This window comes from Wyeomyia smithii, chromosome 3, assembly GCF_029784165.1.
Source record: "Wyeomyia smithii strain HCP4-BCI-WySm-NY-G18 chromosome 3, ASM2978416v1, whole genome shotgun sequence".
NCBI lineage: Eukaryota > Metazoa > Arthropoda > Insecta > Diptera > Culicidae > Wyeomyia > Wyeomyia smithii.
This window is the reverse complement of record NC_073696.1, coordinates 236479659-236506954: the sequence shown is the minus strand read 5'-3', so window position 1 is coordinate 236506954 and position 27296 is coordinate 236479659. Positions and strand designations below refer to the sequence as shown.

Here is a 27296-nt window from a genome sequence, read left to right as displayed (position 1 = left end):
TCTACCAACCGCTCGAGGTTAACTTTCTTTTTCATTATCTCCGCGCGTTACCGCATCGATTCCGCAGCCGGGCAGGTGTGTTCTGGAGAGCCCGCTTAACCTGAATACCTTTCCTACACAACGGGCCGGTATTATTTAACAGTAGCTCAGTACCAGCCACTTTGCGGAGCACGAATGAACCTCGCAGCGTGGTATGGTGAGTTCGTCGCTTATTCACCACAAGAGGTCTCTCGCGATGAACTCTGCTTGTTTAGCGAAAGCCATGTGCGCAGCCCACGGAATGCATGGCCACTGCGGATGGATGAGCCTTCCGTTTGGCACTCTCCGAATTGGTCTCTTCGACAGTGGCAACCGGCAACAATACACCCGTGCCGTGGTGGGATCTCTCCGCCGGTATGTGTCGCGCTGCCAAAGGTTTGGGGAAGAAACAACGTTCAAACTTGATCTGTATAATAGCATTGTGGGGTTTAATTTTGATGGCATTTAGCGAATTAACGTCGAGCTCGTCAGGTGGTTGTAGGTTTGTTTTGTGTTGGAAAAAAGTTTTCGATTTTTTTTTCTCCGGTGGCAGCCTAGGTGAAAGGTTGCAGCGCCGAGTGTAAAATCACGGCCGAACGATCGTGCCATTCGATTGCCCAAGGAAGCTGACGCGAACGGAAGGAAAAATCCTAAACGGTTCTGCAGTCGGACGAAACAAAGCGAAAAAATATAAAGTGGAAACGAGCGTGACTGGAATACGAAACGGGGGATAAGTGGCGAAGCGGAGTTTAAAAACGATTACCTGTTGTTCTTTTTCTGTTATCTGTGCCAATCGTGTCGTGTATATTTCGACCGATAGTGTAAAAAGAAGTTTGTTTTGGGCACTGTGCTAACGATCGGAAGAATCAACCGAAAAGTGGTGCCTGTACTAGGCGACAATTTTCCTAAAAGGTGCTCGTGTCGGAAACTGAGAATACGAAAAATTTAACGTGACAGCAGTTAGACAGTTGGAGAACGCTAAGCCTCGTGAGGATTATTGACCCGGTAGTGTGAGGTGTGCCGAAAGGAACAGTGTTTAGCAACGGACCAGGCTGCTCAAAACGAAACACACGTCGTCGGGAGGATAAAATTTGCAATTCGAAAATGGTAAGTGAAAAACTGTCTCTCCGGTGGAAGACAGATTTTTTTTTTTCGGTGTCTTCGGGCAAATGGCCGTGATGAACTTCTCGGTTGCTGGCCAGGCAGAAATAAAAAAGTGCTAACGACCAGCAGACACCCTCGGTAAAGATTTGCGAATCGATTGTGTGGCTGCTGCGTGCTACCGGAAAGTGGTTGCAATTTATCACCGCCTAACGAGGTGCTTTCTTTCTGCGGCACGGAGAAACAAGTTCGGCTACGAGTCAGAATTGGACTGGGATGATGGGAAAAAAAGATCCTTCTTAATCGAAATTTAATTTGAAAAACAGAGAAAAAAGTGTTCCACTCAATGGGGGATGTTGCTTGAGCAGAATTCGTTAGTATTCGCCCCCTAATGAATATGCGGTGTTCAGTTTAGTGTGAGAATATGGAATTGGAAGTAAAAAAAAATCAAAAGTGATTCCGAAACAATTTCAATCAATTAGTTGTGTTAAAGTTTGACTAATGGTTTTGAATTAAATGACTTTAATCGCTTTAATTGCATTAGCAATTATCACCGTGGCTTCGGTATGTTATTGACGAAAATGCTTGTGATGATTGTTATGAAATATTATATCAAAATTAAATGTGAAAAATAATTCGAACTGGGTTACCTTTTTGAAAAGCACAAATATTTCGTGTTTAGCTACCTTATTTTACACAACTTTGGAATAATATTATTAGAATAAAGTAACGACATTTTGTAACAATGAAAAATTTTACCCGTATACCGAGCAAACGCTTTCATCGAGAAATTTCGGTCAGAATGAAACATCCATTCGTAAACAGGACAAAATTGGCTGCACCAAAGGCATCAAGCCACTTACTGACCAAATTTGAAACTCTAACGAAAAGTGGAGTTAAAATGGTAAATGCCAAGGTTAGGGGGTACAGACGGACTTGAGGACAATCTTTTTTTTAGATTGAGGGAATCCTCCGTGTTTATTTTAAAATACATTTTGTAAGGGGCATCCACATACCACGTGGAGAGATTTTTAACGATTTTGATCCCCCCTCCCCCTCCGTGGACAACTGCCCATATAAATTCTAAAAAAATTGTATAGACGACCCTCCCCCCCCCCAAAGCTGTCCACGTGGTATGTGGATGGTCCATAAGCTATTTATGTTTCACAATTTGTACTGTTTTTACCAGTTATTTTAGCGAAAAAGTTTTCATTTTTCAACACTGTGAACAGAATTCAAAATTGTCGTTTCCATCTATTCGTGTATTCTCACAGCAATGTTATTCTATTAAAAGTGTTCACCTAGATACATAAACATGTTATTCTATGAAAAGTGTATTACAACATAAACAATATATTACACTTAGAAAAGGATGCTGAGTGAACTTGGACCGTGCAAAACTAGTCCTTCGTCTTCTTCTCTTAATCCAAAGTTAGAGCCGAGGTGGCTGTTCTTTTTATTTGACTTATACTTCGTAGCCAGCTGCTTAGTACACACAACAATTGCGGTGCTGGTGTAACGATCCTATTTACACTAACAGTCTTTACTTGAGCCGTGATTCGAACATAGGACGATTGGCTTGTAAGACCAGCGTCGTATCTCAAGATCAGCAAGGAGGTTAAACAATTAACAAAAAATCGGTTATACAATAAGATTTTCAGAAAAAAAATAGTTAGATTAAAAAAAAACAATCTTCGGATGTTTTCATCTCAATTTCACTAAAATCAACCTCTAAATTAAACGAAAGTTGAAGCTAGCAGTTGTTGTACTAGTGGAGAATCTATAAATAATCAGATCACTGCTGCGTCACTAATAAGCAAAATTTTGAACTTTTCGAACCGAATCAGGACCCTTTTTCAAAAGTAACTATAAATTCCACCATTAGTGAGCTTTACTTCACCCCAATTTCTATTCATTTTCTAAAAAAAATGGGTATCACCTTTGAAAAACCATTGACACATTTCGCGCTAACTCGAATTTCTAGGTATTATAACAAAACTAAATAAAAAGTCTAGGATGGGGATATATAAGATATTTTTTCTGAAGGATGTTTAAGGGGATTTTTATTGCAACATTTCTCAGAATGGATATAATTCAATGGAATGTCAATATAATTTATGGAAATCTCAGTTTACCCTTACGGAAATTTCGGCAGAAAATGTACGAAATCTCTGTGGTGTTGCTGAACCATGATTTTCATTATATTTATGCTGAGTTCATTAGGCAGACAATGTGTGCAGCAGGGAAAGCGAAAAATAAGCGAACTGAAAATATGATACCAATTGGGAAAAATATACCGCATCCCGACGAGCGATTTCCAGTTCGCTTTTTTCGCTTTCCCTGTTGCACACATTATCTACTTGATGAATTAAAATGTTAATGGGTAAAAGCGGTTGTTAAAATAGAAATTTAGTTCGAAAAATTATGCTGAGTTCTCAAAGAATTAGGGTCAAATCGTGATAGTTCGGCAGTACACATTACCACTTTTACAATATGCACACTTAAAAATAAGTGTATTCTAAACGCATTCGTTTTCGAAATGTTCAATATTTCAGCTTAGAAAATTTTGAATATTCATGAAAACTGGCCTTTTACCTAAGTTATTCGACATTCACTAGAACTGAAATTATTAGAATACAATTATTTGAAAAAAGGCTAAGAAAAATACGTTTCAAAATCTGATTTTCACGAGAAGAGTTTTATTTTATTTATTTTTTTATGTAATTTATAATTTAGTTCATTTTTTAAACAGTTTTTTACAAGCAATGTTTTCTTAGTGGTATCCTTGAACATTTTTTTTATACAGTCAAATTTTTCCAAGCTGTAATGTAAATAATGTTTATGTTATAATTTAGGACATTTCATTTCAGAAAATTGCTCTTGAGTCTCAAAAAATCCTCCATCTGTATTTTCAATCTGGCTCGCTCTAAAACGGTGACTTTCTCTGGATTCGATTTTTTTTTTTACATTCACTCATTCCATCACTTATGTTACTCACAAACATCGTTTAAATTCAGAAGTATGTGATTTGGAAAATGTAAAGAATTTTTTTTTCTGTTCCATTTTTACAAACACATTATTTCATCAACGGATTGATCCGATTGAGTGCTCTTGAGTTACATTTTAAAAGTTGTATTAGATAAAGATTTCGCCGAAAGATCAATTTTAACTGCACAGTAAAAAATTCTGAATAGTACGTTTCATGTACATTATTGTCTCATTATAATTTCAGTCGCTTCTGAGCTAAACCACGATTTTGTTTCAAAATTATGTGCAATATCATTCAAATTTGCGTGGAACCCTGTGAAATTTTCTTTCATAGGCGATAAAAACAATTCTTTTTATGCGATTGAACATCAACTTTGGAACTTTTTTTCAGCTGTGTGTACATAACTTTTTACGTAAACTTTTGATCTAAAAAACTGTTTAGCACAACATCATCTACCTAATGAAACTCTTCAAATGCGACCTAATATAATGCAAACCGACTGAGTCGTTTAGGATAAAAACAAGTGCGACGGTATTTTTCTATTTATAACAACGGCTTTTACCCGTTAACATTCAAATTCATTAAGTTAGTCAATGTGTACAGCAGGGAAAGCGGAAAATAGGCGAACTGGAAATATGATACAGATTTAGAAAAATATACCGCATCCCGAAGGGAACTGAACCCGCAATCTCCCTGTCCCGTCGGGATGCGGAATATTTTTCTAAATCTGTATCAGATTTCCCGTTCGTATTTTTTTCGCTTCCCCTGCTGCACACATTGTCTGCCTTAATGAAACAAAACTATTTTTATTGATTATTTTAGAATTGATTCTGCTACGAAAGCATTCGATTTAGCCTAAAAGAAAAACTATTTTAAATGCAAATTAAAATTCTCAAATCAATCATGTGGTTGTTATAGAAATATTCTACGTTTTAGGCTAAGTTTGTTTCATAAAACACATTTTCAGATATTTTCAGAGTTTGAAAAAAATCCATGTTGTAAAATAAGGTTCATTCAAAAATCTTCAACTCAACAAATTTCCCATAATAGTGATCAAGTATTAAGATACAAACCGTATTCTGTCATTTTAGATGTTTCAAGACCCAGAAAACTATATCGCTTGATATTTTCGCATTGCAATAACTTTTTTCAATGGGGACGCAGTGTGGTTCTGGTGGACATTATAGATTATAAAAAATTCCATCCTAAAAAATAAAGAGTATTTCTCCGAAAATATTTGATATTTTATGTGAAACTTTCATTGTTTCATGATTTTGAACGGGCCGTTAATTATCTTTATTTTGATACTAAAAGATCTGAAATCAATTCAAAAACTCAAAAGTTACAAGTTTTTGAGAATTAAAAACTTTAAAATATGTTGATTTTCTGGGTTTGTCTATTTTCGGGTCAGGGGTTCCCAGATCTTTTGATAAGTGTTAATCAAGGTCCCGCTGCGACCTGTCCTCTAGCGAGAACCTCCTAATCTTAACGATACGATACGATACGATAGCGATACGAGTAACTTTGGCAGTATGCTGACTGAAAAGAGTTTCCGTAATCGTCTGTTTTCCCATATTGGGCAGCGTATAACTGCGTCTGATTCGAAGCATTTTGCTGAGCTATGGAATGCGGTGTCTCGATAGCTATATCGAATACGAGTGTCTGTCGCGAGACTAGGTATCGCAGCCCTTGTAAAGGAGTATGCCAAAAGTACCCTACTATGAACAATTCAGAAAGAAATACGAATAAAAAAAATTAAAAAAATTATTGGAAACTCGGTTCAAGGAACATCAAAATTATAATCAAATCAGCGTACGTGGGTATCTTAGTCAGAGAAAATTATGAAAGAAATTGTTTTGACATTTTCGGAGGGTTCGAAACACTAGAAACCGTATCCGTATGATTTCTCAGAAAATTGACCATAAAATATCTTTTTTTAAATTTATAAAATATTATTTTTTATTTTAGAGATAGAATTGTTTTGACCTTTAATGTTTACCGTGGTTCTGGTGTCCTCACCGAAAAAGTTACTGCATACCAAAAATTCAAACTATGAAATTTCCTGGGTCTTGAACCTTCCAAAATGATAAAATAAGGTTTGTTCAGTGATTCGGCGGGTCTAGAAACAAAAACAGTTTTTTTTTCTTCATTAATTCTTTGCGAAAGGTTGATATTTTGAAAAAAAAAAAAAAAAGATAAAAAGTTTAGGATGAAGAAACGTAGGGTTTTTTTCACGTGGGACTACGTCATTGTTTTCTATACTGGTATGCATTCTGTAAAATTGGAAATGAAACTGGCAAATGTTGCGTCAGATTTCGAACGACAATAACAGCATAATTACATGATGGATAACAATAGCCAATATGTTGTTGGATAGATAAAATGTTGAACAATTTTGTAACACGCTAGTTATCATTGTTTTTTCATTGCAAAGCGGTAAAAATCGATAAAAAGTGTCAATGACAAATTTACGCGAAAAATAAACCAATCACATGCGAGCATTCCTAGCACAGACGACATGAACAGACACCAACCGTTCCCTGATATTCTCTGTATCAATATGTTGACAGAACCTCTCCGTCCCACTAGGTCAAATTATGTTTGCTACCATAAACCTAAAATAATTTGATGTCTCGAGGGTAAAGGGTTTTCGAGAAGTTTGAAACAACCCCTTTTATTGAATAATTTCTAAACCTTCTGTTAGAGCGTAACAAAAACTGATGTCTTAAAAGAAAACATGCTGGTAAAAGCAACAATGATTGAAAGTTTATCTCATGAATAATGTTTATCTCATGAATAAAACCATAAATTACTCAACAAGAATTGAACATTTTGCATTTAATTTTATATTCGATTATCACTAAGTAATCGTGACTGACATGATATCAAACGAGTAAAAATAATAATTTATAAAGAGAAAGAGCCGGCGAGAGCTTGTGATTATTTGTCCATTTGCTAAGATCTATTCAGAATCTTCTTTTTTACATTTCAACTTTGTTAGATGATATTTTCTTATTTTTCACTTTACAAATAATATATTATACGTATATTAGCTGTCTTCGTAATACTGTGAATGTAATTGTTGGCAAATGAAACCAACTTAGCAAAACTTTAACTTCGTTGTAATTGTGAAATGTTGTTTGCACAAAAAAAAACATCACAGGCACAATATCACCAAATGTAAATAGAGTTCTTTTGAGCGTTATTAAATATATTACTGAAAAATTACGGGGAGGCTGAGAATTAAAATACGTAAATCACTGAACAAATCAATTAATTCTATCTGTAATTACAGTAATTACGGTATTTAGTCTCTTGTCACCATTTATTCATACAACCCTAGGGCTGTATACCTTGTAATATTTCTTACAGGTTAGGTCTTATTGTATATTTAAAAGCAAACACTTTTTCAGAAAATTACCTTCTAGTTTGAGAAATTCCTCCGTGCGTAGGGAATGAATGCTCAAATGCACTTAGCCAAATATGTGTGCAAAGTGCCATTCAAATCGGTAAACAGAACAATAGCGGTCATTGAGCATGGAATCCATTCCTTGACTTTCTTTTGAGAGACTTCAATTGCAAAGTTTAGCAATTCCATTTTTTTTAATGTAATTATCTATCGATCCATTTACGGTTTCAGTATCGCAAAACGTTCATCGGAAAAAAACTCTAAAAGCCGTCCGAAGAAAATTTTGATGAGAAAAATTGAATGAAAAGTCAAGAAAGCAGGTTTTTTATAAATCCTCATAGTTTATTTTCAAAGACAGAGAATAACGTTTTTTATGCCGAATCGCTCAAAGTTAAGGCTACAACAGTATTGTGGAACACTCTTTAATTCTATCCACGAAGATAAGAAAGTGACATATTTTATTTTATCGAAGATTTTGGTCAGCTTCATTTTTCATAGCAATAATGTGTGCGTAGCATTAGGCTTTCGCTGGTAAATGAAGAACGACCGCCGGCTCTCGCGCACAGAACAAATGGTGCATCGCACACTGGTATACGTTTGGCGATTTTGTTTCGGTTCAGTTTTGTTTACTTCAATATTTTTATTAAGAAATATTAATGCAAGATCAATGATATAAGTAATTTCCGAAATCTCTGCAAACAACGTGCGTGATTCTCAGTTCTAGGAATAAATGTCAAAATATGTTTGGGAAAAAAAAACAGACAGTGTATTTAGACAGCGAGCCTTTCCATTGTCAAGAGCAAAAGAAGACGATTATCACAGTGAAATGTTGTTCTACTGTGATCATTTACAAACCTGGTAACAATTCCATAGAAAAAAATCTTTAAATATTGCTAACCAGCTCTAGAACCAAATTGTCATTTAAATTCGGTTCCCGGACCACTGTGCATTGGTAGCAGCATTTCGTTGTAAATGGCAGATGATATAAAGCACTTTCGTATTGTAATAAGTGATGACCCGCGCGGTTGTGTACAGCCTTCGTAGCAATTTTTATTTGTCGCTTTGAGTAATGAAAAGTAATTTAAAATTAATAAACTTAAATAGATTATACTGCCGGCAAAGCATAATGGGATTCTCGTGCTGTATAAACTAAATATGTAGAGAACAGGTTGAATCATGGTTTTATCATGGTTAAACAATTACTTATTTTTTTCGAATCATAAACAATCTTTTAAACTTTAATTTTTACACTTGAGAAGCAAAACGCCCCATTAAAATTCCATGAGACCGTTATGATCTAATATTTTCTGTGATACCGACAAGTAAGCGTTAAAGAGTCCCATTTTAACTGCCTGCGTGTCGTATCGGTAGCCAAAACAATTTGCCATGTTCCAATCTGAAATATAAATCCAGTCGTGACTTACATGAGTATGGTGAAGTTACCTAAATGTGTTTTAGTCACAAAATTTTACAACTATGGTGTTTAATCGTAGAAAAAACATCAACTATTGTTTAATACAGAAATGTTTTTTGGAAGAGTATACCTATGTTTATTCATAAATTATGGCTTATGATAGCGATTTTGACCCGCTTGCTCTCAAAGGAACGGAACATACTTTAAATTCCGAATTTTGGTGCGACGTAAGAACTAACAAAAATTTATTCAACAGGACACAAACACTTATGGTACTTACAATTTTAAAAATTACCTTTTCAACCGACCGGTTTCGGGTAAGCTGTTACCCATCCACAGGGCGATGTCCAACTAATTATTAGGAGAGAGTTACAGTTTCAGTTTGGTGAGGTAGAAGAGAGGTGATAATATGGAAGCATCATCCTCGTTCATAAGCGGCTGTTCCGATGTTATGATATGCATCGACTCCCATGTATTAAGTTGCGACGATTTTCTAACACTTTATAAAATTTTCGCGTTATCCCAATCAGCATTGTGTTGGAGGGAACGGAATATAGTCAATACCATCTCAGCTGAGTTTCTGTTCAACGTTCTTTGTGGCATTATAATACTGTTATCGTCTTTGCAATACCGAAATCTGTTTCCATAACTGTAGGTATTATTTCGTCGATACGCTTCTGAACTGATGATCATAAAATTGTGCGAATATCTTATAACGTCAAAATTTGTTCAATTACCTGTTCTCTGTAGCGACAAAAACTCTATAACTACATCCTCCAAGTTGTCTACTTAGTCCCATATGCACAAATGCAATTCTCTACTGCGACCTTTCTCTCAAACGACGTTTTTAAATTTCATACCTTTCCACAAGCCGCGCGTGTTTGAAGCGCTAATATTTTGCCCGAAGCGACGCGCTGCCGCACCGCGACGGAATGATTCGTTTGTATACGGAACAAGAAGCACGAAGACCGACGCGAAGTGTTGGGTGGGTTAACTGACAGACCGAACGAGCAGATCGAATGGACCTGGTGGATAGGCAGGCATCGAAAGTGAGAGTTTCTGTAGTCCGGTACGAGCCCGAGCGTGGCAGTGGCGCGGCTGCCGCTCTGCTTAGCATATAAATCATTTTCATAAGGCCACGCGCGGCACAGTCTATTCGAATAGCGATTTCAAGCGCTAGATTCGAAAATTTATTTGAATATTATTATTTATTTGGCTATTATTTGTGGTGGTCTGTCGTATTTTTCGGTGACGCTTATGCTGATTCGATTTCACCTCACGGTTGCGGTCTAAGAAGCAGGTTTCCGCCAGAAAGGGAGACAATCGATCAGACGCAGGTTCCGTGGCGGAAAAATAATGTCTTTCTGTAGCAGATATTGGGCTTATCCGGAGATTTATGGTAAATGAAATTTGGTGATAATCGAGTGCGGTCGCACAATAGCTTTCATTTCTGTGTGAATAGTTAATGGAATGATTTCCAAGCACCATTCCCACAAGAAAGACACGCCGGCTGACAGTTTATGACGCCAGCTTCCCAAGCCTCATTGAAGTCCTAACAAGCTCGGACGCTTGCCAGCTGCAATCAATAACAACACCAATTAAAACTAATTATCCACAATAACATCTCTTTCCATCACAACGGAAAATTGAGTTAATACTAGACTAGCAATCAATGAACGTCAACAATGAAGAGCCGGTCACCGGGCGGTGCACTAGAGTACAAAGACCGCAGAATGAACGACGAAGGGCAGCTCCGCCGCCGCTGTGTTTCTCGACGTCTTCATCGCCATCATCGTCGTCGTCTGTGTTATCGTGAGGGGTCACGCCCCACAGGAATTTTATCGTCGTGAAACTTAATTGAATAATCAAATTAAAATAAATACCCCGACACTCGGTGCAGAGCTCGCCGCCCGGGTACGGAGCGAACCGAGAAGACCGAGCGCTTCCTCATTCACGGAAATAGTTTGGTACACGCCCCAAAGCGAGTGCCCTTTCTAGTGTTATAGCGGCGGAGAAGGGAAAGAAAGAAACGGAAGTGCGCTCATACTGCTGCCCCACCGGCAGGACCACCGGAATAGGTCCGGATTGGTAAAGTTTATTTATCTAATTTGATGGCGGTGGCGCCAGTTGTGACCCCGGTGGCCTTCATGACAGGCCGGAAAGCTAGCGGGAGCCGGGTTTTGCTTCATCTGTGGATGTTCTGGAACAGAAAGGGACTTCTTTCCGAGAGCGGGGAAGAGATGGTTTGTGGTTAGCATTTAAATCGACCGCGCAATCATTATTCATCACTATCGATCCAAGCTTGTGTATAATTTCGTTTTCTTCCCAGTGGATATTGGTTAGAGTAAATTATTGTTCTAATGTATTTATCTCCAAAAGCGAAGCTTTTTGAGTGGCTAGCGTTGTTTATTAATCGTAATAGATAAAAATATTTAAATTTTGTATTAATCCCAGCATTCTATTACCAACTAGACCTGAGCAGGTTTTTTCGTAAACGAGACAATGTCGGCACCTGACGTTGAATACGTCAATTTCACATTCAAAGATATTTAGAATTACCTAATCTTCATTTCGTCTTCTTTGCAAACCGCAATCGTGACGAAGTTTGCCTCTATACACAACCGTTTCTAGCTCATAAAAGTAAACTTCTTAAAATCAAATCAACTCAGCATCAGAAGTTAAAACTCAACTAAGCATGAGATGGCAAAGTTCCAAACCGAGAACTGAGAGGCCGGAGCATTATCGGGGGAAAATCTCAGACACTCGAAAATCACTAACAACGAAACAAGCTCCAATCTTCCCCTCGTATCTAGTAAAATCGAACATTATTTAAGATAACTCCTCGTCGATTTGGGATAGGAAAAAGAAGCAGCCGTGCTTTTAGCGGCTTTTCTTCTCTAGTTGGCTCTCATCGAGGGTTCAGGGTTTCGTAAGGCGTATTCTAACTTTAAACCAGAACTAAATCAATATACATAGTCTCCCTTCAGCTTTTTTTTTATTCAACCTAACCTGAAAAAAAAAACAGTCCTCCCCATCGAGAACGCTGTGCATGAGAATTTGAGCAGCAACATTTCCATTAACAACATAATTGATTCGGAATTCGTTTTTCAATTATCATGTTTCCTACGTGCCGAGCGGAATCGGAGTGGAAAGTGAGTGGCCCTATCGAAATCGCTTCCCCAACGTTCGATGAGAGGCGAAGGAAGGAACGAAGAAGGTAATTAGCGGTAGCATGTTTTTGAGGAACGCTTGGGCGTTCCATTTGTTTGGTACATGGTTGATCTTATTCCGGCTTCGTGAAAAGTTTGTTTTTTTAATTTGAACATTTTTCACAATTTAAAATTAAGCGAAATCAAGACCGAAAATGAGAAATTAAATTTTGGTATTATACAACACAACTGTACCCAGCAGAATCAGACAGGCTTCATATTTTGACAATCGAACGAACAAATCTTATCTACAAATAAAAACATATGACGCTCACAGGAATACAAATCTTTCAATGTAGCACCAGTCTTTGCTTTGCTTTATATTTTCTATTATATTCTAAAGATATTCTAGTCTTAGACTCGTTGTTAGCTATATTTGAGGTAAATTTGGAATCATTTCTTTAGTGGCCTCCTCATTTTGGAGAGGTTTTTCAGACATGTTGAGCACATGTTGAATAAAATAAGATTATTTTAATTTTTTTTTCATAGTGAAGGTGCTTTTAAGATTGTTTTGGGATTATTTGATAACATTTAAAGTAAGTTTTGTTTCAACGCTTTAAGGCACTTACACCTAAGTTGTGGTCTGAATTTGGAGTTTATTATCAATTTTCGGTAAGTGGCTAAATTCACTCAACCGAAACGTTAGACAGTATAAAAACTTCTGTCTCAATTTTACAAAAAAGACTGCATCTTGAAATACCAGAAAATCTAAATTAGATCATATAATATGCTTTTGACTTCTAGAAGTTGAAGATGAGGTTATTTTATTTTAATGCTTTTGAAGTCGCGTCAGAGCCTTACTTTTCCAGTTTTTCTCCCAAGTTTTTCCTGAAAGTACTTCCAGCTATTTCGGTGTACATTTTCAATTATTTGACTTTTCATTTTTCTTGCTTTCAAGTGTTCTTGGGTTAATATGGGCGTTATGCAATCTTTGAGACTTATTGAAAATAAATTCTGACCTGACTCTTATCCACTCGAACATTTTCTACCGCTTTTTTGGTTACTTCAGTTTTTGCAACTTTTAAGCTAGATTTAGTCCATTTCTGTTTTGTTTTTTTTTTCCTTTAGTCATATTTTTCTTGAATTTTGAGCTGAACTCTGGCCGTTTTGTTTATTTTGTTCTTTTGGACGTTTTACATTTGCAGTGAATGTCATTCACTTTTATTTTTCAAGAGCTGATCCGGCGAACTTTGTTCCGCCCATTTTTGTCATTATTCAAATAATTTTAAACATCCCAAATTGATTGATTTCTTGCGGTTTGTTTATAGTCAAAAAATGCACGACGACTCGGCCATCGGATACGATCAGAGGCAAAACATGAATCGTTTGAAATGCTTGGTTTTATCGGAATGACAACATCCTCGCCTTTTGGCTTTTGTACATCACGTCGATTCTGTCCAGGGTCAATGCTTGGCATCTATGCACCATCTTGATCATGAAATTATCCATATTGAGTAGTATTCGCTCACTTTCGAATGTTTTCCAAAAGTGGCTGAGATCGATTTTTGGCTTCTGTGCATCATTCTGGTTCCGGAGATACTTATATTGGGTGGAACTTGATCACCTCAGGCTATTTCCCAGAAACCGAAAGTTGTCATCTTCGATTGCAAAATGACATGTGAAATCAATTTTTGGTCTCTGCGTGTCATTCTAGTTTCGGAAATATTCATATTAGATAGTATTTGGTCATTTTCGACTGTTTTTCAGACACTTTAAGTCGCCACCTTTTAATTCAAAATGGTGTTTGCGGTCGATGTTAGGCTTCTGTGCATCGTTCTGGTTCCAGAGATACTCATATTGGGTAGAAATTGGCCATTTTTTACTGTTTTCCATAAAACGGAAGTAGACATCTTAAAATTCAAAATGGTGTCTGAGGTCGACTTGAAGCTTTAGTGCATCATCACGATTCCGGATATACCCAAAACCACCATAGAAAAGTGTGTTTGATTTATATAAGAACCCTTTATTTGAAAAGAAGGAGAGGTGTCGAACCATCATGAAAATATTTTTGGCTCCCAAAAACCTCAATATGTCAAATTTGGTTCGATTCACTTTATTTGTGCTTGAGTTGAAACGAAGTTAGAGTTCCATTTGTACGAGAGCTCTCTTCCAGAAGAGGGAGGGGTGTCGAACCACCATGCAAGTTTTTCTTGCTCTCAAAAACCATAACATAGGGGAACTGCTCCATTATTCATCTCATTAATCCGATATTCACGAATAATGCACGGATTGAACACTCGATTTTCACGAAATCATTGAACAAATAAACTAAATATGCTTACATGCTCTAATGGAATCGTTCAGCATTGTATATTTAGTAAAATTATCTACATTTATCCTGAATTTTGTAAAATAAACCATTTTTCACAACGCTTCCATATCCATCTTAAAACTCGAATCACTGCTCAATTATTCGTCTCACGACGCCTCCATATTCATCACACTGTTAATTATGAATGAAGCACATTATCATGAATGAACGTAGCCGCAGCCCGTCGTAGTAGGTTTCCTAGATATCCGCTGTAGTTGTTTACGTGCAAAACTGGTAACCTAGGTAACCTCTGCAGTGCTATCAATTTATGTCAGTTACGTGATTAAAATAAAAAGTGGTCCGCTAGTGATGAAAAAAACTTTGGTTGGCTGCTGAACGAGTCCCGTTGCAGCCGTATAGAACAATGCGTGGATTTTGTTTTCTGAGGTATGTGATTGAAATAGATGAGTTTTCGAGTGCAGATGCCCGACTATATTATCAAATTTAGAGCTTTTAAGTAAGTTTTGGAGGATAATGCTTTATGAGGAATCTAAAGTGAACTATGAAGAATCCATTCCATGGATTAGCTGATTGGTTTAAAAAGAAAACATGCGTTTTTCCCGTTTTTATTTGTGTTTCCATGTTATATGAGATGAATTAATGGGCTGAGATGAATAATGGAGCAGTTCCGCTATCAAATTAAATTCCATTTACTTGATTATTTCTCGGAATGTGCAGAAATTTGTGTTTCGCTTGTATGGGACCCTTCTTTTTCGGAAGAGGGATCTTGGACAGGCCTCAACATTATCGAATGGAGCACCCAAAGGAGAAAACGCAACCCCTTCGTCTCACTCGCTGCTACTGAAACTTCGTAAACTCAGTTCGACTGGTGCTTGCCGAAGAGAAGATGAACACTCTTCATATTCCACACGACTGTTGCATGTGTAATCTTTTGCGTTCTGCTTTGCCTTTCGTCTTTCGGATGAAGTTAAAAACAACTTCAACTGACGAAAATATTGCTTAAAATGAATTTCTACAATCAGCGTCGTCGTGGTCTTCATTATCGAACTGAAGCGACTATGGTTAGCTTCAATGAAATCGTCACTTGGATGGATGAGGGTAAATTACTTTGGACAAACAAAGCGTTGATGCTGTTGTTGCGTTTTAGGCCGTGGACATACTGGCGCGGCTTGCGTTGTACAGACGGTTCGCCTTGCCGTGGGTAATGTACAGCCCTAATTAGAGCTGTATATTAACCAGCGATAGGGCGAGTCGCCTTCACAGAGCAAACCGCGCCAGTATTTCCATGGCCTTGGACATATAGGAGCAGGAATAAGGGCTAGGAAAATTATTCTTTGGAGCTGATTTATGCGATTTGTATCATATTACATATGATTTGAATGTAAACGGTACGGGACCTAATGTAAATAACTCGTGCAATGAGAATTGTAATATGTAACGTATAACATATAATGTATAATGTGTAACATGTAACGTGTAACATGTTGCGTATAAAATGCTCCACGCAAACAATTTGCAAAGCCTGCAACCAAATACATCAATCACAGCACCCAACATGCTTGTCCTTACCTCACAGGTCAAAGCGAATAACTTGCTTCAGTTCATCGTCATCATGCAGTTGACGATAAATTTTAAATCGTCAATTGAAACAAAATTTGCTCGAATCTGCTTTCTTCATTGCTGCCTTGAAGCCTCAGTTCTGTCAGTTCAATCTGAACCGACGATAAAATACGCCGAAAAAAAAACGACGAAACAAAATGTACCGAGTGAAAGACGATTTTTTTGTGCTCAGTGAGAAGGAGAGCGAAACAAAACGATGTTGATATAAAGTCGGATTGAAGACGAAGTTGAGTTGCGTCATCGTCGCTTGACGATGCACTCATGAAGGTGAAGATTAAAGGGCCTGATCTTGGACAGATTTGTTATCCCCAAAACCATTCACATGCCAAATTGGTTGTATTTGCTTGATTTCTCGAGTTCTCGAGTTGTGCGAAATTTGTGTTTTATTTATATGGGACCCCTCTCTACTAGAAGAGGGAGGGATGTCGAACAACCATGCAAATATTTTTGGCTTTTAAAACTTTTACATGTAAAGTTTGTTTTTATTTACTTGATTGGTTTTCGAGATGTGTAGAAATTTGTGTTTCATTTTTATGATACCCTTCCCTTTCAGAATAGGGAGGGGTCTCGAACTATCTTAGTCACCTTTCAGGGCCCCTAAAACTCTTATATACAAAATTTTACTCCAATCAGTTCAGTAGTTTCCAAGTCTATTGGATCAGGCAGACAAACAGACAGAGCTGCATTTCCAAATGTTTGAATAAATTCAAAGGTCTTCTGATTTCACAAGTCTTTTTTGTCTTTCGAAAGCAGTAATCATTTTTTTGGACTAAGTTACCCCTCTAGTGCCCGGTGCCGCCTTTGTGCGGCCTTCACTTAAACCTCTAAAAAGCTTCAATCGATACTTGAAAAATGTTTTTTTAGATGCATGGTGTTTTTTTTTTTCGAAATCCGTTTAAAAACTAACTTGGGCACTAGAGGGTTAAGATCGTTATTTAAGAAAAAAGATTCCATGGAAAACTTATAATTGGTATGATTTACATCTATTCTTATATGTATATTTAGAATTTTGTATATCTCGCTATAACGTGTTTTAAGTCACTTCAAGTCATATTCACGATTATATTCTGTTAGAGTTTTGCTGTATCTTATGGTTGTTTTTCAGTATAAGTTTTTCTACACTTTCTTTCTATTTTTTAGAAACGTTTAAAAGTTTCCAAGAAGCTTTTTTCATTTTCATTAATTGTGAGTTGAGTTTTGAGTATTTTCTGTTCAGCCTCTGATTTTGTTTTGCTGAAAGACATCAATTTTTGAGTTTACTGGATTCTGGAGTTTACTGGCTCATTTTTCTGGCGTTCTGAGTTGTTTTTGCTGGCATAGTAAGCAATTATGTTGTTGAATAAAGCTCATTCTCTGTTAGAAATCCAAACCGGTTAGACATGGTACTTACTTCATAACCTGAAGTAAGTACCATGTCTAACCGGTTTGGATTTCTAACAGAGAATGAGCTTTATTCAACAACATAATTGCTTACTATGCCAGCAAAAACAACTCAGAACGCCAGACAAGGGCCCAGACAAGCTGCATAGTTACGAAGTAACAAAGTGAAATTTTTTTCACTTCGAGCAAAGTTTTCCAAGTTTATTCCTATTCAAAGTTTGAAGTAGTGAACAAAGTAAAAAAGCCCTTGAAAATCCGAAAAAGTATGCACAGTGGTACGAGAGCTCAAAATCGTGATCTGTTTTTCTTTTATTCTCCAAATACTGTTTATTTTTTGGCATATTATCTTCAGAAGATATTCAGCATATAAAGGGTCTCAAAGAATGACAACATGTTCCAGTTCAGTACTTCGCCGCTAGTGGCAGTGCAAAGTTCAGCTTTTCAGTCTGACAATTCTGCGCAATGATTTTTGCAGCAAAACTGTAGATTGAGTTGTTACAAAGAACTTTGCCGTGGACACTTTTTTTCTGACTTCTCTCGTTTGGGAGATATATCGTTCCATATCATACTGGTCCTTAAAATTCGATTTTTTTTTAATACAGGTCACACTCGATTATCCGGAGTTTTGAAAAACATTTCGATCCGGATAATCGAGCCTTTTTTCATTTAAACTTTCATGTCTTTCATCTGGAACAGTGAGTTTTCTATTATAATAAATTGTACACAATGCATGTGCCGACGAAAAAAATCAGAAATTGTCTATAGACTGTTTGTCGGCGTTTGTTATACATATACACTAAACTCGCTTTTTAGGGGAGCTGCGTAGCCGCAAGGTTACAGAGTCCGCTTTGTCAAGCGGATGGTCGTGGGTTCGAATCTTAGTAGCATCAGGCCATTCGATGTCAAAATTGACTTTAAGTATAAGTTTTTTCTCAGGCTCCCCACCACTTACCCTTGCTTTACGCTGAATTCTATAATACCTTTGCGTGACTTCCTCTTAACAAAAAATAAGTCCCTCTTATCAATAAAACTGTCCAGAAGGACGCACGACGAAACTTCTCCAGGGAATTATAGTTGGCGATATTTGGCAGGAGGAAGGAGGCTCGGTATAGAAGAACAGTAAGCGTGTAAAATGAGGGGAAGTACATAACACACAAGCATAAGCACTGATCAAAAATAATAATAAGCATACCACTTCTCATTAGCGGTATTGCTAAAAATAGAAGTGCGGGATACAGCAAACACCCGGGCATATCTCACAATAGATCAACGATTCTGGTCGCAGTGAGAAAGTCCATACAGAAAAAAAGTCGCTTTTTACGCGTAAAAAAACCCACGTAAAAAAACCGCGTAAATTCCGAAATCCACGTAGAAAAGCCGCGTAAAAAACGACCTTTGTGTATACGTGATAAAAAATTATGTTATATTGATTATCTCGAAGATGTAAAAACGAAATAAAACAACACTCATGTTTTTTTTTCTATTTCTTGAGTGACCTATAACGACCTAGATGCTCGATATGGACCACTTTGCGGATTTCAAGTCGTTATTATTTTCGCTTGATGAGTTTTGGTTCAATAATTCGAAAGTATCCGGAATAGAACCGGGATAGGGTTTGTGGTTCTAAGTACTGCAATGATCATGGCCATTATATTACTGGAATACACTGGGGTCTTTTTTTACGCGGGTTATTTTTATACGGTTTTTTTATACGCGACTTTTTTATGCGATTTTTTACAATAACGCGGATTATTTCTACGCGTTTTTTTTTAAATAACGCAGATTATTTTTATGCGTTTTGAAAGAATATTTTTACGCGGTATTAAATAAGTTTAGTATAAGTAAATCCAATAGAGTAAAAATCAATCGTATGATTCATGACAATAAGATATTCTGTTTTATTAATCTAAATAATGCATATTTTTATTATATTTGCTGTTATTATCAAAAAATAGGCAATTTCCGTTGATTCGGGAAGGAGGAACAAAACTACATTAATAATTGTATAACGATACGAGTCAGGGTCGTTGCGATTAGCTTCCGATTAAGGAACGAAAGCTTAAGCATGTGGCAAAACTATTATTTAAAAGTTATTGTCATGTTCTTCAATGAATTTTCATTTTAGAAGCACTATAAACTTATTTTGTGTATTTCGTTACCATTTTTATATCATTTTTAAAGTTTATATTTACTTACGTGCCATTATTTTTAATCGGATCTTGGAGATTTTTTTACGCGATTTTTTAAAATCACGCGGTTTTTGTATACGCGGATTTTTTCGGTACAACCAACCGCGTGAAAAAAGACCTCAGACAAAAAACCATAATACCTTGCTTTTGGAGGTTATTGAGTGAGAATTGGTTAAAGGAAGGACGAGAAAGCTGCCAAAAACGAACTGCCTAAGCGGAACGGGGCTTGTACCGCTGCAATTATGAACAACCCCGAACTCCGAAAGCGACCCGGAAGACAAAAGTACGTTGTAGAAATACAGAAAAAAAATACTCCGGATATTCGAACCATTTTCTTCGGATAATCGAGTCTCCGGATAATCCAGTCCGAGCTTTTTTCACAGGTTTTTTTACACTGTTTCATTTTACACGTTTTTTTTCGACAATTTTCCAAATAACGCGATTTTTTCTTAACGCGGTTTTTTTGCACGATTTTTCGTCTCCACGTTTTTACACGATTGTTTACGCGGTTTGTTTTTTGCACGGTACATGGAATCGTGTGAAAAAGATCTTTATTGTAGTATTCAGAAGGCAACAATTCTCTGAATATTATTGTGCATGTCAGACTCAATAATCCGGAGTATCGAATTTTTTTCACACCGGCTAATCGAAAAAAAATATATTCAAAGTTGCAATCAACGAACATAAAATAGACATTCCCTTCTGTTGTTTTACTTGTATGGTGCAGTGGCGTAGCCAGAAATTATTTGTGAGAAGAAAAGGCGAAAAAAACCTTCAGAAGCAAAAATAAAAATAAATTAGACTTTGATTATTTTTACTTGACTCTGACACGCCCCAAACTTTCCGGAAAGGACATAAATGGTGACAAATATGGCGAGAGGGATAGTAGAGGTAATTTTTTGAAAAAAAAAAATTAAAACGAACAGTAAAAAAATATATTCTGGATTATCAAGTCAAAAACCTCGGTTAATCGAATCCTGGACAATTGAGTCCGTATATGACCAAAACACACATTTTAGTGGAAGACTCAAAAAAGATTGCTTCTATACAGACTGACTTATTTACAAGGAATTAACTTTTTTCATTTACTTTCTAAATACTGAATCTTTTGACATACTACATATTACTAAAAATAAAATTGAAGAATGACTTTAAATCTTTGTTCCGAATTCACTGCTAGTGGCGCTGTAGAATCTAAATTTAGAGCAATGCTTTCTTCACCAAAGTTCTAGATAAACGTAATTGAAAACACTTTTCTTCACGGTTTTGAGCTTCCGTACCACAGTGATATGGACAATTCCTTACCAAAAAAAAAGATCAAGAACCAGCGTTAATATAACGGAGCAGCAGAATATCCGAAGGATTTCTAGTAGACGGAAAAAGTTAAGAACGCACAGACGTGGCTCGATTGAAAAAGTGTGGCTACCGGTGTTAATCGGCAAGCATGAACGAGCAGAGGATTCTCGTCAGCAGCGGAGAAACTTCGAGGAATCCAGATGATAATGATCAAAGAAGGCACTTGGACAGTAGTTTAAACTCCGACAAACTCTACTAGAAATTTGAGAAGTAAATATTGAAAATATACAAAGTATACGGTCAAGTATAGTTTTCAATATTTACTTCTCAAATTTCTAGTAGAATTCAATGGAAACTTATAATACTGATATTAGCAAAAATATTTAAAAAGATTGACCCAGATACCAGTTCTACAAAAAATGATATTTAACGATATCAATGATGCAAATTCTAATACGATGGTAATGGTGGAAACTAAATATGAATTTCGACGCATCATTAAAATAGACAAAGTTCGTGCTATCGTGATACAAGGCCACATATTTTTTGCGTTGAAGTGAAATGTTACTTCATTAGTTAAACAAAAATTAATCCAAATTATTCCAATTCACAAAATAAGATAAAATCTCACGCATACACAAAAGTTAGTGGCACAAATCGTGATATGTTGGGGTATAATTCACTTTAATCTTATTTTCGACTGCTGCTTTGAAGGTTAAATTGATTAAAGCTGGCCTAAATTGGTGTCCGCGCCTAGGCGGATTATCCTTCTTTTCAAAGCAGAGCATTTCGTAACAAACCGTACGTGATTCACGAAATAGCAACAGGTGACGGACGGTTGAACAACTTTGTATAACAGATGTTGCTATTGCATACACACCGCGCGCACTAATCTCTTCGCTGCGACATGCGTCCCGTGAAGGGAACGAAAGACTTTTACTTTCAGCCCTTTTTTTTTTTTGTGTTATAGCACCTGTCAGCGTGATACAAAGCTATGAAACATTCAAACACTTCAATTACAGCCCCGCCCGGTACCTTTCTTCAGCTGGATGGCTCCGACGATGACGAGGGCCAGTTTTCCGTCCTTTTGTCAACGCTGACTGGCATTATTAGCGAGATTGTAACGCATTCCATCGAATCAGTTCCAGTTTGGATTTCATTCAAAACAAACGATGTTGCAACATTTAATTGATGGGTATGAAATTTTGAAATTGCCATCACCGTACTGGAAAAACGTAATCTAATCCGAATGAGCTGCGATGTTATTTAAATTTGCATATCAAACTAATAATAACTAATATTATTACTCTAGAATTCTCGAGCTGCTAATCTATACATATAAAAATGCAGCTCTGTCTGTCTGTCTATCTGTCTGTCTATCTGTCTGTCTGTTTCATATAGGCTTGGAAACTACTGAACCGATCGGCGTGAAATTTTGTATATAGGGATTTTAGGGGCCGAGAAAGGTGACTAAGGTAATTCGAGACCCCTCCTCTTCTGGAAGGGAGGGATCCCATACAAATGAAACACAAATTCATGCACATCTCGAAAACAAACCAGCAAATTTGGCATGTGGATGTTTTTAGGGATAACAAATCTATACCTATGAAAATGCAGTCCGGTCTGTCTGTCTGATCCATATAGGCTCGGAAACTACCGAACCGATCGACGTGAAAATTTGTATGTAGGGGTTTTAGGGGCCGGAAAAGGTTTTCATGATAGCTTGAGACCCCTCCCTCTTCTGGAAGGGAGGGCCCCCATACAAATGAAACACGAATTTCTGCACATCTCAAAAACTAACCAAGCAAATGAAACCAAATTTGGCATGTGGATGTTTTTAGGAGTGACAAATATGTCCATATTAGTTCGTCACCCCTCCCTCTTCTGGAAGGGACGGGTCCCATACAAATGAAACTCAAATTTCTGCATATCTAGAGAACTAACGAAGTAAATAGAACCAGATTGGGTAGGTGGATGTTTTTAGGGGTAACAAATATCGCGATAATGATTTGACACCCCTCCCTCTTCAACAAGGGAGGGGTCCCATACAAATGAAACACGAATTTCGCACAGCTCGAGAACCAATCAACCAAATACAATAAAATTTGGAATGTGGATGTTTTTAAGGGCAACAAATATATCCATAATGGTTTGACACCCCTCCTTCTTCTATAAGGTGGGGGTCCCATACAAATGATACTCAAATTTCGCACAGCTCGAGAACCAATCAAGCAAATATAACCAAATTTGGCAAGTAAATGTTTGTAGATGTTACAAACATGTCCATAATGTTTCGACACCCTTCCTTCTTCTGGCATGTCTCCAAATGCCATTTTTAAATCCAAGATGGCGACTTCCGGTTTCTGAAAAACAGTGGTAAATGACCAGATACCACCCAATATGGGTATTTCCGGAATAGTTGTAACGCACTGAAGTCACAAATTGACCTCAGACAACATTTTGAATTGTAAGATGGCGACTTCCGGTGTCTGAAAAAAAAACCGAAAATGACAAAATACCACCCAATCTGAGTGTTTCTTCAACCAGATTGACGCTCAGAGGCCAAAAATTGTCTCCTGAGCCATTTTGAAATCCAAGATGGCGACTTCCGGTTTCTGAAAAACTGCGGCAAATGACCAAATACCACCCAATTTGGGTATTTCTGGAATTGTTACAGTTGCACTGAAGCCAAAAATCGACCTCAGACAACATTTTGAATTGCAAGATGGCGACTTCCGGTATCTGGAAAACAGCCGAAAATAACCAAATTTCACCCAATGTGAGTGTTTCTTTAACCAAAATGACGCTCAGAGGCCAAAAACTGTCCCCTAATGCCATTTTGAAATCCAAGATGGCGACTTCCGGTTTCTGGAAACCAGCGGCAAATGACCGAATGCAACCCAATATGGGTATTTCCGGGATTTTTATGATGCACTTAAGCCACAAATCGACCTCAGACAACATTTTGAATTGTAAGATGGCGACTTCCGGTGTCTATAAAACAGCCGAAAATGACAAAATACCACCCAATATGAGTGTTTCTTCAACCAGATTGACACTCAGAGGCCGAAAATTGTCTCCTAATGTCATTTTGAAATCCAAGATGGCGACTTACGGTTTCTGAAAACACTCAATATGTGTACCACCGGATCCAGAACGATGCAGGTAACTAAAAATTGACCTTAGACACCAGTTTGAATTGTTAAATGGCAACCTTTGGGAAACAGCCAAAAATAACCGAATACTACTACATATGGATATTTCCGTAATCGAAATGATGTATAGAAGCCAAGCATTGACCCTGCACACCATTTTGAATTCGAAGATGACCACTTTCAGTTTCTAAAAGAAACGAAAATAACTGAAATGCATTCAATATATTTCCGGAATAGAGGTGATGTACAAAAGCCAAAAGTCGAGGATGTTGTCATTCCGATAGAACCAATCATTTCGAATGATATAAACAAATCGCAAGGAATCAATGAATTTGAAATGTTTAAAACTATTAAATTGAACACTAAAATAGGCGAGACGAAGTTTGCCGGGTCAGCTAGTTTGCTATAAAAACCGAATCATGTCCAATGTTCAAGACAAAACACAGGACCCGTTTTTCATTGCACGTGATTAAGTCTATGCAGTGGTTGAGAAAATGTGGTTGCTCCGTTGCATATTCCGAAATAACAACTTAAATGAAATTAAGATCACGTTTAGATTACGTGCGGCAACCTCAGGGCTGCCATTCCCAAGCCCGATATTTTCACCACATCATCACGAATCTATTCGATCAGAATGCCGCCTTGTTATAGTGACTTTCAAATACATCATCGCAACAGCTATTACGTGTGCACCGTTTTGGGATCTACCAAACCAACCTGGCCGGCGCTCTGAGTGACCCTCCCATAACATTCGGATTAGCTTCGCCGCTTCACCCGCTATGGCAGCAATTTCACGCTAATTTTAACCAGAATGGACAAACTTTCGAATCGATTTGCCTCTGGTTAAGCTATATTCCACTTATTCGCTCTTTTGTACATCGAATTTTCTTCCAAAATATCATGGATTGTATTTGGTGCAATGTAACTAAAACCATGGTCTACGGTAAACACTTCTGGCTGGCTGTAGGGAGTTACGTAACTATACCACGTGGAAAATCGCAGCTGCTTTTGCTTACCTACAGTAATCCAAGTGGCCAGTTGAGGGGTCCGAGATAAATTAAATGGAAACTGCGAAAGCAGAGCTTTCGGGACGCGATGCTCTTCACTACTCTGCTTCTGTACTGCTACCAAACACGCAAGTGGAGATGATAATAATGATGATGATGATGGTAGTGGTTGTGATGCTTAATCTATCTTAAGAGAGTGTGTACAGTTGAAACAACCTTTGAATGAAAGGTTTCCCAAGTATGAAACGTAGGAAAAAAATATCTCAGATGTTGGTTTGAGGTTGGAAAAAAGCAAAACGTAAGCCGGGGGAGTTAGTAAAGATGATCGATTGAGGAAGGCCTACACGGCAGTAAATGTATGTATGGCCTAGTGATAGCTTCTCCAAAGTGGGCTTCCCACATTATTATTCGACGGAAAAAGAGGTCGGATCAGATTATGGGTGAATCTCGAGTGTATTTATTTCGTCGGGATGGTTTTAGTCTCGGCACATCAAAGCTTTCTTGCTCTGTTTGTTGATGCATGATAACATTTGCCACGCGTGGGAGGTTATGTGAGGTAAGTTCTGTATCATGTGGATAGGAACATTCTGACACAACTTTGCGGCGAGATTACTGCTGGGACGGTTCAGTGTGCAAATATTATCGAAAGCTTTCTACAGAAATGCCATAGCCGCCGAGAACAGATCTTTGATCTGATTGCTCGGATTCCATTGCTCTCGGATGGTATGTAAGAGTAAACACAGCTACAACGCTAAACTGTATGTTGAGGTTGCTGTTTACATTTTCTAGCACTCATCCATCACGTGGTGAAAAACAGCCCTACGTCTTATCTCACTAATTGGTAAACATGAAACGGAAGTCTCTGTCCATTTGGTTTTACTCGTTCTAGAAAAAAAAAAACATGGAACAGACTAACTAACCACTTCAAATGCATTTGAGAGAAAATAATAATTACTTCCTCCCATTTCGATGAGTGTAGAAAACACGGCACAATTCTAATTAATAACAACAACAACGGTAAAAGCCGCAATGAAAAACAAATTGAATTGTGTGGTCCTTACCCTATACCTTGATTTATGTAGAACTGCAGATTGTATAACGAATGGTTCTGATTATGAGTCACAAAAATTTCGAAAACAATAATGCTTGAAGATACATTCTATACTGGACATTATGAAAGGTAGCTGTTAAATGATACTATGGTGAATATTTGAATACAATTTTCTTGAATTAATAAACTTATTTTTCATATTACACATTATTCATAGCATGTTTCAAAACTCTAGTGGGAACTCAACGACTTTTTTACTCCATTCTGTGAATGTTATTTGCTAGGCCTAGCAGGAGGCGAACAAACTCATCTATAAAAATGGATTGTTCTCGAAGTGAACACCAAACTGCTCATATGATTGATCATTGCCTGAAGCATACGACAAGATCATTCTTTTGCATAGCAATACTAAATCAAAAGGACTGGTTCTCCAACGCACATAAAACAACATTCATTGAAGATTGCGCATATTTCGCAACTCTTGTCGCCTCGCCGAAGGTTTTACATAATTGGCCTCTCTCGGTATTCGAACGCTAATTCTGTCTGTTATTGAAACCCGCATAAGAGCACCATTCACTTTTAGCCAGGTGATTAAAGCCGGACCTACAGCCGCAGAAAACAAAATCGAAAAGATCCTTTTATGCTTCCTACACGCGATCAAACGATGCACCTTCTGCGGAAGATTTGCCATCCGAGCTCGAATTTAGCACCTGAGTTTTGCTCCACGCGCGTCGTCGCGTCAACAACGAACGGTTTGCGAAAGGTGCTGATTTGTAGTTTCGTTGATTAGAGAGCTTGCTGGCGCCGCCTGTTTGCGCGGAAGGAGTGTGGAGTCTACTCAGGCGGTTTCACAGAGTGGAACCAAAGATGCAAAAACAGCGACAGTCCACTCCGCGCTAGTGTCTTTCTCAAGTGGCAAGCAGTTTACGATCACACTCGCGATGAGGTAATACGAACGTGAAGTACGAACTCGTTTTGTTGTCGAAATGAGGCTCCCCATTGAATAATTGGTTCTGTGCGCGCAATTTATCTTACAGCACATCAAACGTTGAAGAGGGCTGATGGTAATCTTCAGATTGGCTCTACATATCACTTCTAGAAAAATAAGACAAGACTTTATTTTGAAAGTAGAAACCCAAAATGAATCGATGATTTTGTCGGTACACGTAGAGGAAAAAAGTGTGAA

The 27296-nt window shown here is 37.5% G+C and overlaps 1 protein-coding gene across 1 annotated transcript in view; it reads left to right on the top strand.

Annotated features, from left to right (window-relative positions):
• Window positions 1-390: 390 nt before the first annotated feature.
• LOC129727138 (uncharacterized) overlaps window positions 391-27296 on the top strand; it is a 114748-nt gene continuing 87842 nt past the window's right edge. The window contains exon 1 of the mRNA XM_055684629.1: window positions 391-1125. Coding sequence (XP_055540604.1) covers window positions 1123-1125 — 3 coding nt within the window. The 5' untranslated portion in view covers window positions 391-1122. The remainder of the gene's footprint in view (window positions 1126-27296) is intronic.